This window comes from Podarcis raffonei, chromosome 2 (genome assembly GCF_027172205.1).
Source record: "Podarcis raffonei isolate rPodRaf1 chromosome 2, rPodRaf1.pri, whole genome shotgun sequence".
Lineage (NCBI taxonomy): Eukaryota > Metazoa > Chordata > Lepidosauria > Squamata > Lacertidae > Podarcis > Podarcis raffonei.
The window spans coordinates 36,509,961-36,525,770 of record NC_070603.1 but is presented as its reverse complement, the minus strand read 5'-3'; the positions used below and the strand labels follow the sequence as shown (position 1 = coordinate 36,525,770).

General features: G+C 45.5%; 1 protein-coding gene across 4 annotated transcripts in view; it reads left to right on the top strand.

Annotated features, from left to right (window-relative positions):
• The window catches only part of QRICH2 (glutamine rich 2), a 43,667-nt gene extending 28,394 nt beyond the window's left edge, over positions 1-15,273 (top strand). For 3 of the 4 annotated variants that reach the window (XM_053376003.1, XM_053376002.1, XM_053376000.1), the window contains 7 exons: positions 2,167-2,232; positions 2,612-2,713; positions 3,758-3,961; positions 7,014-7,182; positions 11,020-11,107; positions 11,688-11,813; positions 14,436-15,273. In XM_053376003.1, coding sequence (XP_053231978.1) covers positions 2,167-2,232; positions 2,612-2,713; positions 3,758-3,961; positions 7,014-7,182; positions 11,020-11,107; positions 11,688-11,813; positions 14,436-14,563 — 883 coding nt within the window. In that variant the 3' untranslated portion in view covers positions 14,564-15,273. The remainder of the gene's footprint in view (positions 1-2,166; positions 2,233-2,611; positions 2,714-3,757; positions 3,962-7,013; positions 7,183-11,019; positions 11,108-11,687; positions 11,814-14,435) is intronic. The other variant, XM_053376001.1, reaches the window with a different exon arrangement.
• Positions 15,274-15,810: the final 537 nt, after the last annotated feature.

Here is a 15,810-nt window from a genome sequence, read left to right as displayed (position 1 = left end):
ACAAGGTCTGAGGGACAGTGGACTGGCCCCCTGCTGAAAAAGTTTGCTGACCCCTGGACTAAATGATCCTCAGGGTCCCTTCCAACACTACAGTTCTATGATTCAGCCCCCCCCCCCCAAGTCTGCTGGTCCTCCTTCAGTGTTTTTGCAATGCATGTCTTCAGTAAAAAAACAAAACACACACACACAAAATTGTGTATGTTAGAGTACAAAAATGCATTGTGTTATGGAAAATTGCCAGCAGAAATGTGTGTGTTAGGTAAAATTACATATAATATGCACACCTACAGAGAAATGTACACAAAATTGCAAACAATTTTTTTGCCTGGAGGTACCATTTCCCCCTTCCCCTTTTTTAAATGCAAACTAATGTGGAAAAGGGGCAAACTGAATTTTAAGACTGGAAAAGTGAGAACCCGAAACTGATAATTTTGTTCAGATGGGGCTCTGAATCTTGGATGTTCCCCCGCCTATAGGAATCTCAATCACACTCTGCTGCATAGCTGTGTTTTTTGTTTTGGGTTTTTTTGAAGTCTTTTGGAAGGAGTGGCCCAGCTGGCCAGCTGGCACTCTCTCACCCCTCCACGTTGTTGTCAATGGATGCGCTTTCCTTCACTGCTGCAAGCTGCATCACCCATGTGTCACCACCAGAGGGTGGTGGTGCTTGCGACGCGTGGGGACATGGGGCACGGCTCACTCACCTCGAAGAAAGGAGAGTGAATAGCCTCAGTGATGGAAACTGGCAATTACGAATGCATTCTGCTGGGCGGAGGGTGGTGGCACAGTGAGCAGCCCCCATACTGTGTGCCCGTTATGTAAGAAGATAGAGACTGGATCCCACAACCAGGCAAGCCACCTCCCAGGCCTTGCCCGTTGCTTCCCTCCACATCCTTTGACGGAACGAAACAGTGACTGTACTTGAAAGAATGGAGGAATAAGGCGCCAGCAAATGCTTTCCGACAAGAAGCATGGTATCCCCAGGCGAAGTTGTGTGCGCGCAGTTAATTCCAGCTCTTCCTCCAGGGCGATCTTCAAGGAACAGAGAGGCTTGAAGCTGCTCAAATCCTGCCCCATGCACCAAGTACTTTTTCCCAGCAGTAGCTGGTGGTGCCAACGTCAGTCAGTGGGATTAGGTAAAGGTGTGTCATGTTTGGGAGGGAAGGATCTCCATAGCTACCTGATCTCCACCAGAGGAATCTGCTTCCCTCGAAGAAGGAAAAGGGGGGTAGGGAATAGAAGTACAATACAAAGTGCAACCAACGTGCAGTTTTGAAGAGGGGAGTACAGTGGTACCTCGGGGTTAAGAACTTAATTCGTTCTGGAGGTCCGTTCTTAACCTGAAACTGTTCTTAACCTGAAGCACCACTTTAGCTAATGGGGCCTCCTGCTGCTGCTGTGCCGCTGCTGCACGATTTCTGTTCTCATCCTGAAGCAAAGTTCTTAACCCGAGGTACTATTTCTGGGTTAGCGGAGTCTGTAACCTGAAGTGTCTGTAACCTGAAGCATCTGTAACCTGAAGCGTATGTAACCCGAGGTACCACTGTACTTGTTTTCTAAAGCAGGTTGTTGACGTTCTTTTTTAAAAACAACTCCCAACGTTTTCGCATGCAATTTGACATTTAGATTTTGAAAATGTGTTGTTCTAAAATATCGAGAATGGTCTCCTGTTGCTCTCTGACAGCTCCCCAGGTGGTCAGTTTTAAATAAGAGGCACCCATGCTGAGCGTTAGGATAGCCAAGTTAATTCCACACTGTTATGTTGCTACCCAGGCAGTCAGAAACTACATAGGAACGGGGTAAGAAGGCAGCAGGTGAATGTGCCTGGCCTGCTTGTGCTGCAGTGTGCGAAAAGTGCCTTCTGCATCTCCTCCTCATCCACGGAGAGATCTGTGAGTGCCTGGTGTTACCAAGCACATAAGGAGCTCCCTAGACACAACTTGTGTTGCTTCTTCCTCTGCTGTTGTGAGCCCACAAACCTTTCAACTCCAGGGCATCTTCCCCTTCATGAAAACGTGTGTACAAACTATCATTTTCCTCTCCTTCGCACGGACCGTTCAGGGAAACATTTGCATATCCTGTATCTCCCCCTCTCCTGGCACCTGCTGTATACTCCCATTGCCGTAATCCCTTCATTTGACCTAAGCATCTCTTTTTCTACCCAAACAGGAGACTCCTGGCCCATTTCCACTGCATCTCTTGCGACCGACCTTTGGAAATGGTGGTTCCTGGCCCGTAAGTCCATGTGTGGAACTCTAATGGTGCTTGTGTGCTTATGCTGCTGTCCTGGGCTCCTTTGGGAGGAAGGATAGAAAAGTAACAATAAATATTTATAGGGGTATGTGGTGGTTTAAAAATAGGTGCAGAACAGGACTTGGAAGCCGGGCCATTTGGATTTGAGTCCTCCTTGCTCAGCCATGATGGGGCAACCACAGCCTCCAACTGGTAGCTTGGGAAAAACACATCCCATCAGCCAGCCCAGGGTCCTGCATGGCCTGCCCTTCCGTGACAAGCAGATGTCAGCAGCTGAACCAGGGACGACTTCCTTGTCCTGTAGCTGCTTCGTTCTCCCACCCCTCCCTTTGCTTAACCTGCCTGCTTATTGTCTTGGCAGACACATCACTACACTCCCTGCTGTGCCAGGTTTACCTGCTCACCAATCCCTCCGGCCATACATGGTTTATGAATTGGAACAAATCAGGCAGCTGAACCGCAGGTACGCAGAGGACAAGGGGCTTCGGAGGGGTTTTTTCTGGTTCCTAGCTTGTGTGTATTTTAAGAGGCAGGTCAGGTGGGAATTGGACGGGGCACAGATTTGGAAATAGGGGGCCTGCTGGGGAGAATGAAACTGAGAAGAGAGCAGATGCAAAGTGCCTCTGGCCTTGGTGATTTTGCTATCATTCTGCTGGGGGAAGGCAGGAGTGGCAGGGAAATAGCTTGCAGCCCAAATACTCCTACCTAGCAAAACAAGATTTTTCACTGACAGGTTGGACAGAGGGAGCTCCCCCATTTCCTCTGCCCCATTTGCATGTGATGAGAATGGGGCAATCGTTTCAGCAAACTGGCAGGTAGGGGAGCAGGGCAGGGAATTAGTCTCTGTTGGTGTGGCGAGGCTTTTCCTGGCAGCTAGTGGATGCCATTGTTTGTTTCCTACAGTTCTCTTGCAAACAATATTCTGTCACCGTGTAGCAAAAAAATTACAGTGGCATCTGTTAACCAGAGGCTAAAAGAAATAACCCCAGTGCCAAAGTTAGGAAACCGGTGGTGGAAGGAGGACAGGGATATAAGGGGGTAGGTGGGGGTGAATCCCTCCCTTTCCTCCAACCATCCCTCTCAAAAATTGGCTGAAAGTTTCCTTTGGGCAATCTCTCAACACATCCTTAGATAGAAGTGTCGCTGGATGGGGCAGTAGACCTCAGCAACCCCTCCATTTGTTACACCCAGAGGATCTTCTGTAGAAAATGTGTCCCATTGAACATGTGTCCTTTGCTTTTTATATTCTTCATAGCTGTCAGTTTGAGTGAACCTGGTTAGGTCCTCCCGGGTAGCATAGCTCCACGTAAATGTTCTCACTAGTTCCTGCTTTCTCACAAAAGGCGCGTAAAATGCGAGCAAGGCATGCTGGAAGCAACAGCCCTGCTTAACAGTATGATTTCTCTTTTCCGTTCTCTTTCTGTGGCTGTTTGCCATCTCCTTGCTCTCTGGCTTGTGCTGCTGCACCCCACCTTTCCCCTTCCCATCCTATTGTACCCCACCCTAGTCTGAAGTTAGGACCTGGTGTTCGTTTTGACGCACTGGAGAAGAGTGCGAGTCTCAATAAGCTGCGCCGCATCCATTCCAAGATGCTCATGGATATACAGAAGGTGCAGAGCCATTACAGTGGTGGAGCAGCGAAGGTCAACGCTCAGATGATCAGGGAGATGCTGCAGGCCCAGTGTCTTGGCTCAACCCCGTATGGCAAACGGTAGGAGAAAAGGTCTCGAGCAGTTGAAGTTCATAGCTCCAAAGCAACGAGAAGCAAAGTAGGGCTGGCACTCAGTTTGAAGGCACCCGGGACAGATCAAACTCCACGCCCCACCCAATTGCGGCTTCCTGGCCTCACCCACCGTACCCCACTTCTGCCACCACGCCCCAGTTCTTGCCGAACCTGGTGCGAGCCAAGGTGCTCCTCTGAGTGTTGCTCCCCCAGGGGAAAACCAAGCAGCAGCCAGAACACAGGAACACCCTGGCTCTTGCCAGGACACTCACCCAAATATTGCTGCTTCCTTGGCTTCTCCACCTGGAGGCGGGGAAGACGAGCAGCAAGGCTGCACACTGGAATGCCTCCTCCTCGGTGGCAGAAGTGGTGGAGAAGGCCATTTTATTATCCCAGAATGAGTCTGGAGGAATAAAAGATGTTGGCTCAGGCCACTTTGCTCAGTGCTTCTTTGATGAGTATGGAGTTGGGTAAGCTACATTAAAAAAATCAAAAGGGGAGGGCAGCAGTGTCAGCTCCAGCGGGCTTTCTGGGGGTTCTGGGCCCAGACATTTACCCCATCATTTCAGGTGCTGATGCTGGGCTTGAATAATGCTTCATTACGCAGCCATCCTAGGGATTTCAAGGCATGGACACAACAGAACACCACCTGTTCAGAAATCCCTGAAAGTCAGATTTATGAAACAGTCATTAATACTTAGCTAAATCTCTGGGTCGAGCTCCTAGTTCATTCTTTTTATCCAGGTGGATATTCCAAATAGGGTGTAAACAATATCAGCTTTGCAAGAAATCAGCCACAAGAAGAGCAGGAGCAGCTAACTATATGCTGAGCCTTCTCATTTACCAATGTGGAACTTCTTCACTTTGTTGCACACATGGGTGAAAATTCCTATACACAGAATCCACTTTTTGGAACAAGTTTCTGTGTGGTAAGAAGCCACAAACTCCTCACGTGCTCTTAGTCTTATCTCACTGGATACCTGGCATACAGGATTTACGCAGATTCTTATGCAGAACCAACTTCAGTGTAGGAATTTCATCATGCCTGAAGCAACCCCTTAAGGTGCTTCTCCTTAGCGTACATATAGCTCTGTGAATGGAAAGAATGCACATATTTAGTGGTCAGACTTGCTGCTGCTGCACGGTAATAAAATCTGGAATTCCAAAGCAAACTCTGAGCTTGAGATGTCTGTTGAACAAGTCAGACCTGACTGTTACAGCTTCACAATATATTTACTGCAGGCTGACTCCTTTACCTGCAGAACCAAAGAAGTAACATGCAAACAAACATTAACCTTGTACTGCAGGTCAGGTATGCCACCCCAGTTCCCAACAGCAAAGTTCCACCAAGACTTCAGAAACCCCCTCCTGTCAAAACTGGCCATGTAGCTTGCATTTTTATTTCTGCTTCATTGTTAGCTTGCTAGTTGCTGCTAGTTGCTGCTCCCCCTATTGCTTCCATGCCTGAAATTCTACTTTCTGTCTAGGAAGCTCCCTCCTTGTCTACATGCTGACTTGTGACAAGATTTACTCTTTCATTCTGGTTTTTTTTGTGTGTGTGTGTGTGTTGCTGCTTGATGAAGTGCAGGCCAGGGAGACAAAGCCAGGAACAGGTTGTTGTTGTGCACTGAGTATGCACCTAATATTTCAGTTTCCCCTTCCACCATGACCTCTCTGGAGCAGCTTAGTGTTTTCTGCTTTATTTGGGAAATGAATCAGTTTTGACATTCTGAAAATGTTCAGTGTAATTGTGAGTGGTGTTTTGTGGGACAATTAAGGACAGCCGTGCTAAATTGTGACAAAGAAATGTAAACCCACCCACCCCCAAAAGTGCTTTCTGAAGTTAGCATTTCAAAATATCCTTGGGCAGGACTTGACCCTAGACAACTTGGGAGTGGCATCTGGCTTGCTCTCTCATATTTATCTTATTTACTTGTCTGTTTCCACCTTTATCCCTCCAAAAGGAGACTCAAGGTAGCTCTAAAGTGTCCCATGAAAAATCAAGCACAGCATTACTGTGCCATATTACACATATACACTCAACGCAAGCCCCACTGAGTTCAATGGGGCTTACTGTGAAGTAAGCAAGTGTAGGATTGCAACCTAATATTTTTTTAACAAGCGGCACCAAAACCAAATTACTATTGCACCTGCAAAGAAGACCTTTCCTGTTCCTTTTAACCTCTCTGCAGCCACAACAGAAGGCGGTGCCACAGACCTTCCACCTTGCTCATTCCCCGTTCCCCTCTTGACCACCTTCTCCCCAGCTATAACATCCAAAAGGGAAGTCCTGCCTGGTCTAGCTCAAGGGTAGCCTCCAGAAGAAGCTGGACTCCAACTTCCATCAGCCCCAGCCAACATGGCCATCGGTCTTTAATGGAGCTGTAGGCCAACAGCATCCTGTTGGTTATCACTGGTCTAGCTAGCAAGCCGTGATTGTGGCTGACGGATGGGATCCCCAGTTGAGTAAGAGGACAGGGTGGGTGGGTGCTGTACTTTTATGAGCTGCTTAGAAGACAGGATTTCCACATGCAAGGCTTACCAGCTGAGATTCTTGTCTTCTGCACAGTTTAAAGATGTGGTAGCCCACCCTGGTCCCCCTTTTCACCTGGCCACTGTAGTGAAGTGAGAAAATAAAGAATAAGGCAGGAGGGGTTGTGGCTGTGTGTTGGGACAGCTGGTCTGTTAAAGAACTGCTGCAGCATGGAGAAGCAAGGCCAGCACTAGCAGCTGGACGAGTATACAGCTTTTGTCACAATCCCCCAGGTACCTATGTATGGTTTGGGGTGTTGTCCTCCAGAAACCAGGTTAGTGTAGTTGGTTCGGCTTCAGACTCACTGGTAGTGGGGAGCCAGGGGAGCAAGAAGACAGAGCACCTGTGCCTTTGACAGTTGTGTAAAAGATTTGTGTTACAAGCTATACTTGCTGAAACTCCACCTCCTACAAACCATTCAAGGTTCAAGAGCCTGCTCTTTTGCATTTGGGCCCCTTACACACTGGGTTTCCCCACTTTGACCTGTTGACCCTTGATTCCTAACAGCGACAGGCTTGCTGATATGTCAGACTTCAGCTACATAAGTGTTCCTCGGCACTGCGGAGGCAGCCACACCCTCACTTACCCATACCGGCGTTACGGACGGCTGCAGCAGTTTGCACAGTCTATGGCACCAGTCCAACCGGACGAAAACGCCATGTTGGCTGTGATGAAGGTAATAAGAACTGGGCGTGGGGAGGAAGACGGAAGGCGGGGCATGGAAGTCAGGCTCGACTCATAGCTGACCTGTAGGTTTTGGAGCCTACAAGGGATGCACATGCCTGCACTTGCTTTGCATGATCCACTTCACATAAGAGGGAGAAATTCAGTCTGGACTGCACTATTTGCTCATCCTCTGTCCATTTGGTTTCTTCACATGTAACTTTGAAACTCATCAAATTGATTAGATTTTTAAAAAAAGAAAACAGTACTGCACCTTGCATTGGATGATCCCTAGCACTAGTAATAACACAGAGAAAAACTTCCCTCAATCAGTTTTGGCAATACTATGCCCAATTTTATAAACCTCAGGCATGTTTTTCCTGGTCTGCTCCCTGCCCTCCCAAAAAGCTCCAGTGTCACAAGGGAAGTGCTGCAGCCCCTTGGTTTCCTGCACCTTTTCCACCTCTACAATATCCTTTTGGAGATGTGGCAGCCATACTTCTACATAGCATCTCAACTAGATTGATATGAAGGCCCTGTGATATCTGCAGGTTTGTTTTCAGTCTCTTCCCTATTAAACCCTAGTAAGGAATTTGCCTCCTTCGCAGCTGCCACAAACTGGGTTGACACTGAGCTTTTTCTTCCAAGATCCAGAGACCTCTTCCATGTCACCGCCAGTTCAGGCTGATCAAACTATATCTGAAGTTGGGATTACTTTTACTTTTGCCCCAAGGTGCATCTTTACGTACAATGAGCTTCCACTTCCCATTTTGTTGCCTACCTACCCCATTTGGAAAGATCCTTTTGCCTCAGCCAGTAAGGAGGTTGACCCTCTGCCACCTGCACACACAGTACAGTGGTACCTCGCAAGACGAATGCCTCGTAAGACGAAAAACTCACAAGACGAAAGAGTTTTACGTTTTTTGAGTTGCTTCGCAAGACGAATTTCCCTATGGGCTTGCTTCGCAATACGAAAACGTCTTGCAAGTTTGTTTCCTTTTTCTTAAAACCGTTAATACCCAGGGTGCATTGCTTGAAGAGGTGCAGTTCCGTGCTTCGCAAGACAAAAAATTCGCAAGACAAAAAACTCGCAGAACGAATTAATTTCGTCTTGCGAGGTACCACTGTACCTGCATGCATCAGTGCATGTGGAGAGCCTTTTCCCGCACTGTCTGAATGTGTGAATAGAGGGTGAGGGAACATTTCCTCCCTGCTTGCTGTCAGCAGAAGACATGACTGTGGTTGTTAATGGAAAGGGCCCCAGAACCCCATTCCCTTGTCCTTTTTAACATGGGGGAGAGGGCTTATATGAGCTTCCCTACTGAACTTAATAGTCAGGCAGGTTCATATATGAAATTGAAGAGTAACAAATTTTACTGCTCTTGGTCTTAAGAGAAACCACGTACTTTCTTTTCCCTGACCAAGGTCAAACCCTTCTTTCATTATTAGAGACTTTCCTTTTCTTCATAAACTTGCGCTCATTCACATAGGCTGTTTGCTACTATTTTCTGCTAATTTAGTAGAAACTGAAACGGGCCTATTTTAGGTTCCCATTTCAAGGCTCTTCTACTCTTGCATGTGGGCGGGGGACACACATTTAAGTTGGTTTTCAGAAACGTAAATGTTATAAAACCCAAGCCCACAATTCTGCGTGCTGTGTAAAGGCTGAGTACTGGAACGGCAACAATAAATGGAAGGCAACACAATTATTGGCCTGGACACACTTGTTGACCTTGAGGAAGTTGCTGTATAGGCTTATTTCAGACCCTGCAAAAAGGGAATAATGTATTATCTAAATGAGAATGAGAACAAGATCACCGTGTGTAGAAAATGCTCCTTTCTAGCTGACATTACAATTTTCTCTTAATGGCAGGACTAATGGCTTGGTATTGTTCCTGTGATACACATTTCACCTGCCACCAGCTTATCTCTCTCTGAATTATGTAACATAAAGATAACCGAAAAACAAATTTCCTTTTGACCACTCTCTCCTGATTTCTTTTTTTATTATCTTTTGTTAGCAAAAAGTTAATTTAGATTGCAAAATGTTTTGTTCATCCTTGCTAGCTCAAACCAGTGCTAGTTCTAGGCCAGTATAACAAGCACTCTCATAGTGCTTGTTGCTAGAAGCCATGCAAGAAATACAATGACTAAAAGGTTTGGAGGCTTTTTGTGCATCAGGATACATGTCCTGATTGTGGGGGCTCAAAAAGCCATGCATTTGTTTAGTTCCTTTTTTTATCTCAGATGTTCTTCTCCCCCAGATACCCAATCAGATGCCCACCATCCAAAGTGCAGCCTCTATCTTGGTTTCCACAGTCTTGGCCTCCTTTCCTTTCCTTCCATATTTCCCTGACATAAGACATGCACCCCACCTCTCTCCCATGAATGGCACTCAAAATAATTCACCACAAGAAATTAAAACAACTGGAAAGGAAAAATATTGAACAGCAGAATTCTCCCTTCTCCAGCTTTCAATTATCCCCCCCTCCAAAAAAAATTGCTCAGGCTCCTCCTACTGCTTAGAAATTTAAATGCCACACATAAACAATACAGTATTCAAGTAGTCATCCTACCTGTAATCCAAACCTGCATGATGGACCTGCTTTTAATTTAAGACATACTTGTTTATCTTTTATTACCTCTGCTTAGAAAAATGTAAACATATAACTCTCTTGGTCTGACCTTACCATAGTACAGAGCCCAGTACAGTTGTGGGTTACAGACCATTAGTTCCTGTTCTTCTCCCTTTTCTGGGCGCAAAGTATAGATTTCCTCACCAGTGGCTGCAACTGGGCTCTTTCATTAGCTTTTCTAATTCTTGAGGTTTTTAAGACAATATTATATTGTTGCATTTTTAAGTTGACAAGCGTGGCGTGTTGGATTTACATGAAAGCTGCCAGTCTAGAAGATGAGAGCTTATCTTCCACTCGGGCTGAAATCTTACAAATATATGCACTGGGAGACTACTTCGGATGTCAGAGTTTTAAACCAATGTGGACACCAATGTGAAAAAGGGTTGGGACAAATTCAGCTTAAAATCCAAGTTGCCTGTTACATCATTGACAGTCTGTACAGTGGTACCTCGGGTTACATACGCTTCAGGTTACATACGCTTCAGGTTACATACGCTTCAGGTTACAGACTCCGCTAACCCAGAAATAGTGCTTCAGGTTAATAACTTTGCTTCAGGATGAGAACAGAAATTGTGCTCCGGCGGCACGGCAGCAGCAGGAGGCCCCATTAGCTAAAGTGGTGCTTCATGTTAAGAACAGTTTCAAGTTAAGTACGGACCTCCGGAACAAATTAAGTACTTAACCCGAGGTACCACTGTATCTGTTTACTGCAGAGAAGGGATTCCAGCGTTTCCCACTCTTTCTCAGTCAATGGAACCACCAACAGGTTGCAACCTAGAGATGAAGTTTCTACCTTTGTAACCTCCTTGGTAGAGTAGGGCAGCCTTCTGCAACAATGCATGCCCTCCAGATGTTTTTGGACTCCCATCTCCCATCAGCTGCAGTCATAATGGCTAGTGGTTAGGGTTGATGGGAGTTATAGTCCGACAAAATCTGGAGGTTGGAGGTAACATGCAAACAGGTGTGAGTGGACAACAGGACTAAGGTAGAGATGGGCAGGGAAGCTGTCACTGGATCAGGGAATCTAAAAGGCAAACCAGGGATCACTAGGTTCCAGCCTGGCCACCCTACTGTCAAAGTGAGAAAGCTTTTCAAGCTCCACCGTAAGTGTTGAGACCGATGGAGTGAAATTGCAGGACTGGCTTGTAATGGATTTTTAATGTTTGCCCTTGGGGCTAAATTGAAATCTGCCCTGTGCTTGCATTGATTCCTAGCATGAAGAGGTAGATATACTGGGTCTTGATGGTCATATCTACAAAGGACGGATGGACGCACAACTCCCATCAATAACTGGAAAGGACGGTAAGTGTTATATTCCATGTGCAGATGCTTTGGGTAGATTTTGTTAACCCTTTCATGAACACTGTTCAGGTTATTAAGTGTTAATATGCAGAGCTGTCTTTACCTTGCATGGAACAATGTGAAACATTTGCCTTGAGCTGCAGAATGCAAAGCCAGAACCGTTTTCCTGCTGCCGGTTTCTATGGATAGGGGTGATTAAGTGGGAAAAAGAGTTCTAGGCCATCTCTTGATTGACCCTTACTCCAGTCTCAGAGCTGGGAGATGTACAGCAATTGCCAAATGGTTTGCTGCAGGGATGGGGAACCTGTGACCCTTCAGTTGTTCCCGGTCTACCATCTCTATCACCTCTGACCATTGGCAGGCTGACTTTGGTTGATGGGAGTTGCAATTGAGCAACATCTTGGCAGATCAGATCGCAGGATCCTCGCCCCTGGTTTACTGAATAAGTACATCTGTAAGAGACCTGATGCATGTAAAAGGATGGCTCTTGTTTGGCTTCTTTAAATCACTACATCACTATTTGTATGTGTGTAGCAGAAATACTGAAGTGTCCTTCCACCCTCTGTGCTTCTCCCGCCAGGTGTTTTAAGACCGAGAAACAAGCTCATTCGGTCGTCCTCACAAAGGCATCATCCCACGCTCAGTGACATTGCCAATCTTCCAGCTCGTCCCCACACTGCCAAAGTGTCTTTGCGCAGCATGTCAGGTAAGTTCCAAGCCAGGTCAGGATCCAGAAAAGATGAGATGAGACCCACTCAGATAAGATAGTGAGGTTTCCTTAATTTATATACTCTGGGATTAATATAGAATAGGACAGTCCACACAAGTGGAGCGTCTGTGAGACAAACTCTGCTTTTATATTGGTTTTATACTGTACCTAGGGCCCCTGCAGACATCCTTTTTATGCATTCATGATTATTTGTGCTAATGATGACATTGGCACAGTTATATGTGATTTCCGTTATCATTGGCACCTACATTGGACATACATTGTTTCCAAATGTTGCATGTCCTATTATAATCTGCTGAAATCTGGTAACTTTTCATGCCCAGAATGTTTGGGGTGGTGATGGATGGTCAAGTTTAAATACACTACTAATCCATTGTTAATTGCACCTGCAAAAAAACCAAAACCCACTAGTCTGGTCAGCCTTAAAACTGTTGTGGCTTTTCCCAAATAATCCTGGGAATTGTAGTTTATAGAGGGAATCTTGTTAAGAGAGCTGTAGTTTGCGCACACTCTTCGCAGAACTATGTTTCCCAGAATCCCTTGAGCAGGGGAGATTTCAGTTAAGCCAGTTTTAAGGCTTTAGAGTGGGTATTTCCTCTGTACATTCTATAGGCCAGTTCCATTGTACATCTTTGCAGATTTTGTGCTCAGGGAAGTAGCTTCAAGTCAGAATCATGCAGGTTCCTTAAATTAAAAAAAAAAAAGGGCCAGCAAAGGCTTCTAGTGAGAGGACTGTCACTGGTTCACTGATTCTAGGTCTGCTTGCAATCTCCGCGCCTGCCAATCCATCTGTCCATTATAGAGAGCTCCCTTCTGGTAGCACCGTGGTGCTGAACGCTCACATCTGAGATGTAATTGCAAACACAGTCAGTTAGAACAATTGGACTGTGTGCCAGACTGATTGAAGAGCACTGCAGGAAATCATGGGGCTCCTTAGCATAGACCAAGAGCACTGTTTACTTAGCAGCGCACCTAACTTGTGGAAATGTACAGAACCCGTCGGTGAACTTTGCCTGCCCTGTGCGGCGAAGGTGGGGGAAGAGGGGAAGGAGCAAGGCTGAGGGTGAAAGGGAAAGGAAAGAGCCAGTGGCTGCTGGAGAAATTTTAACCACCTGGATAAAATTATCTCTCTGCTCAAAGCCGGCAGTCATTTTGCATATAGGAATGACAAGAAGGACTTGATGCTAAACCCCATTACACCTCGGCTTGAGGGCTGCTTTACATGTTACAAAATTGGCAGTACACTAAGTGTACCCGTGAAGTGGTCTGTAACACATGAAAGGCAAATATGCTTTTTTAAACTGAATGTGGGAAAACAAGTATACATTGTGAGAAGACTGGACCGATAAAGGCTCTCCACAGCCTTAAAGGTGTAGGGATGTGGGTGTGTGAGAGAGGGGTGTGTGATGTGTTTCCTTGGGTGGAGTACATATGATGCAGCAGGTATATTCTGTTCTGTGCATAACAATAGAAAAGTTGCTAACAGGATCTGGAAGATCATTCCTCTCCTCTTTAGCAGGAGATATAGAATTGCAAATGCCATATTTCATTTTCCATAGTGACTTCTAGCACTGAAAACTAATCCTGGGGTTAAATGCTTCAGTCAAATTAACCCTGCCTCCATTCAACAACTGACTGTTTGAGATGCTGCTATCTTTTAAAAACCTAGATCAATCGTCACAACCCCATAAGTCTAAAATGTTTGTCAAGGTAAATGGGCCAGTGCACATAATATGCCAATTTTGTGCATCACTTTCACTTGCAAAATAATTTTAAAAAATAAAATTGGAAGCCTTCAAACTCCATGCAAGGAGGCTTGGGTCTTGAGCCTTCTGTCGGTGAAAATTCATGCCTTTAGCAGTCAAAAGTCTGGCTAGGTGAAGCTTCAGGCTTTCTGCATGGGAGCTACGTCTTCACTTTTCTAGCAGAACCAAAGCCATGTAAAAAACTAATAAATTTGCCTTCAAGGTCATAGTGCTGGGCAGACCTCTTATCCTCTGCCCTGCTGCTGTCGTGCAAGACAACAAGTGGGAGAGTGCTGCTGCACTCAGCTCCTACTTTTGGGCTTTCCACAGGTATCTGGTTAGTTACTGTGAGAACAGGATTCTGGATGAAATAAGCTATTGGCCTGATCCAGGAGCCTCTTCTTCCATTCTTAACAAGGTGATCTGAAGCTCTCAAGGCTACTTCCCACATTATAAAATAAGCTGGCACCACCCTATATGTCAGGAATTGTGAACCTGGTGCCTGTTGGATGTTATTGGAATACAAACCTCATTATCCCCAACCATGTTAGCTGGGGCAGATGGTAGCTGTAGTCCAGGCACAGGCAAACTCGGCCCTCCAGATGTTTTGAGACTACAATCCCCATCATCCCTGACCACTGGTCCTGTTAGCTAGGGATGGTGGGAGTTGTAGTTCCAAAACATCTGGAGGGCCGCGTTTGCCTATGCCTGCTGTAGTCCAATGGATAAAATATTGGTTAATCAGTTTCTTATACTCATTTCTCATTAATCAATTTCTTATACTCATAATAATTAGTCCATTCCAGTTCTACAATTCTATGATTCTGTCTATGGCTGTTGTTCTGTGTTGCAGCTAAGTCTGCAGGGGACAAATCCACAACCCATTTGCGGATCACGGAAGAGCCTGGAATGCAGGACAGAGAAACCATTGAGCTACGAATGACGATTCCCTCAAGACACTCAGATGAGCAGTCAGCCTAAGCAGAGACCCACCAGCTTTGTGCCCCAATGAAAGCATGGTTCTTACAGATGAAAGCAAGACAATAAAGAGTGAACAAAATATGAAGAAGATCATGCAGACATACTGCTGCCACAGGAACACAGCCTTTTTGCTGTGCTTTGGCTACAGCAGGTGCAGTCTCTGTGGTTCTTCCATACAGTGATGTTTGCATGGGCTGGGCTGGGCTGGTATGGGCTTGGGACCAAATGTGTTTTGGGGGGGGTAGCAACATTTCCTTCTGTAGAAACCAGTTTTACTGGGTCAGCGGCCATTCACTTTATTTGCCCAAGGAAATTGGTTCTTCAATACAAATTCTTCTGTTCAAACCAGTTAAAGAGACAGCTGATTTCAAGTCTCAACATCTTCAACTTCCTCCTTTTCCTCTTGTTGTTTCTTATTCCAGAGCCAGGCACACATTGGCCACTGAAATAAAAAAAGTTGCTGTGACATAAAGGACCAATCCGGTTTGGGGTCCAGCTAATTGCTGCCCCTGTTGACTTTAGGGAAGGTGGGGGGAAAGATACAAGACTGCAGTGGCTGAGTGGAGCACTGCATGTTGGGCTATGTATTCTTTAGTTGTTGCAGTTTTATCTTAGGAAGTTAATACAGTTGCTTTTGGGTTCAGCACGTATAACTCATGACAAAATTTATCACTCCTACGTTCATTAATAAATATGGAATTCATAGCTTTCACCAGAGTCAGTAATTCAGATCTGTTTCCAGAGTGGAACTATTTACTGTTCAAAATTTAGATGGCCATTTTTGTTTGTTTTGATGCAATGCACACCAGTAAGGATACCTGTGAGCAAAAAACTAGTTCTCACTAGAGATTGAACATGCTCAGCAGGTTCCTGCTTAAAATGTCTACCTCTTAAACTGATCAGGCCATGCTAATTGGAATGTATGTAGTATGAAAAGATGATATGTGTTCAGTTATTTGGCAACCAATGTAACATTTAAATGGGTTTATGTTGTTGGCTGGCATGCCGTGGTCATCTTAGTCCTGTGATATGACTGGGCAAGTAAAATAGAAGCTTCATACAACCCAAAAATAGCAGAGAAACTGTGGGGAAATACATGAACATTTATTTTATTCGTCTCAAGTATGGGTTTGAACTGATCAGTGAGTTGAGCAAGCCGCTAACTAAATTCCACTTCTGTGTGGCCAAAACTTTCACCCCCTTGCAAATCTTAAATCATCACTTTGGAATTCCAAAAGCTTTCCAAA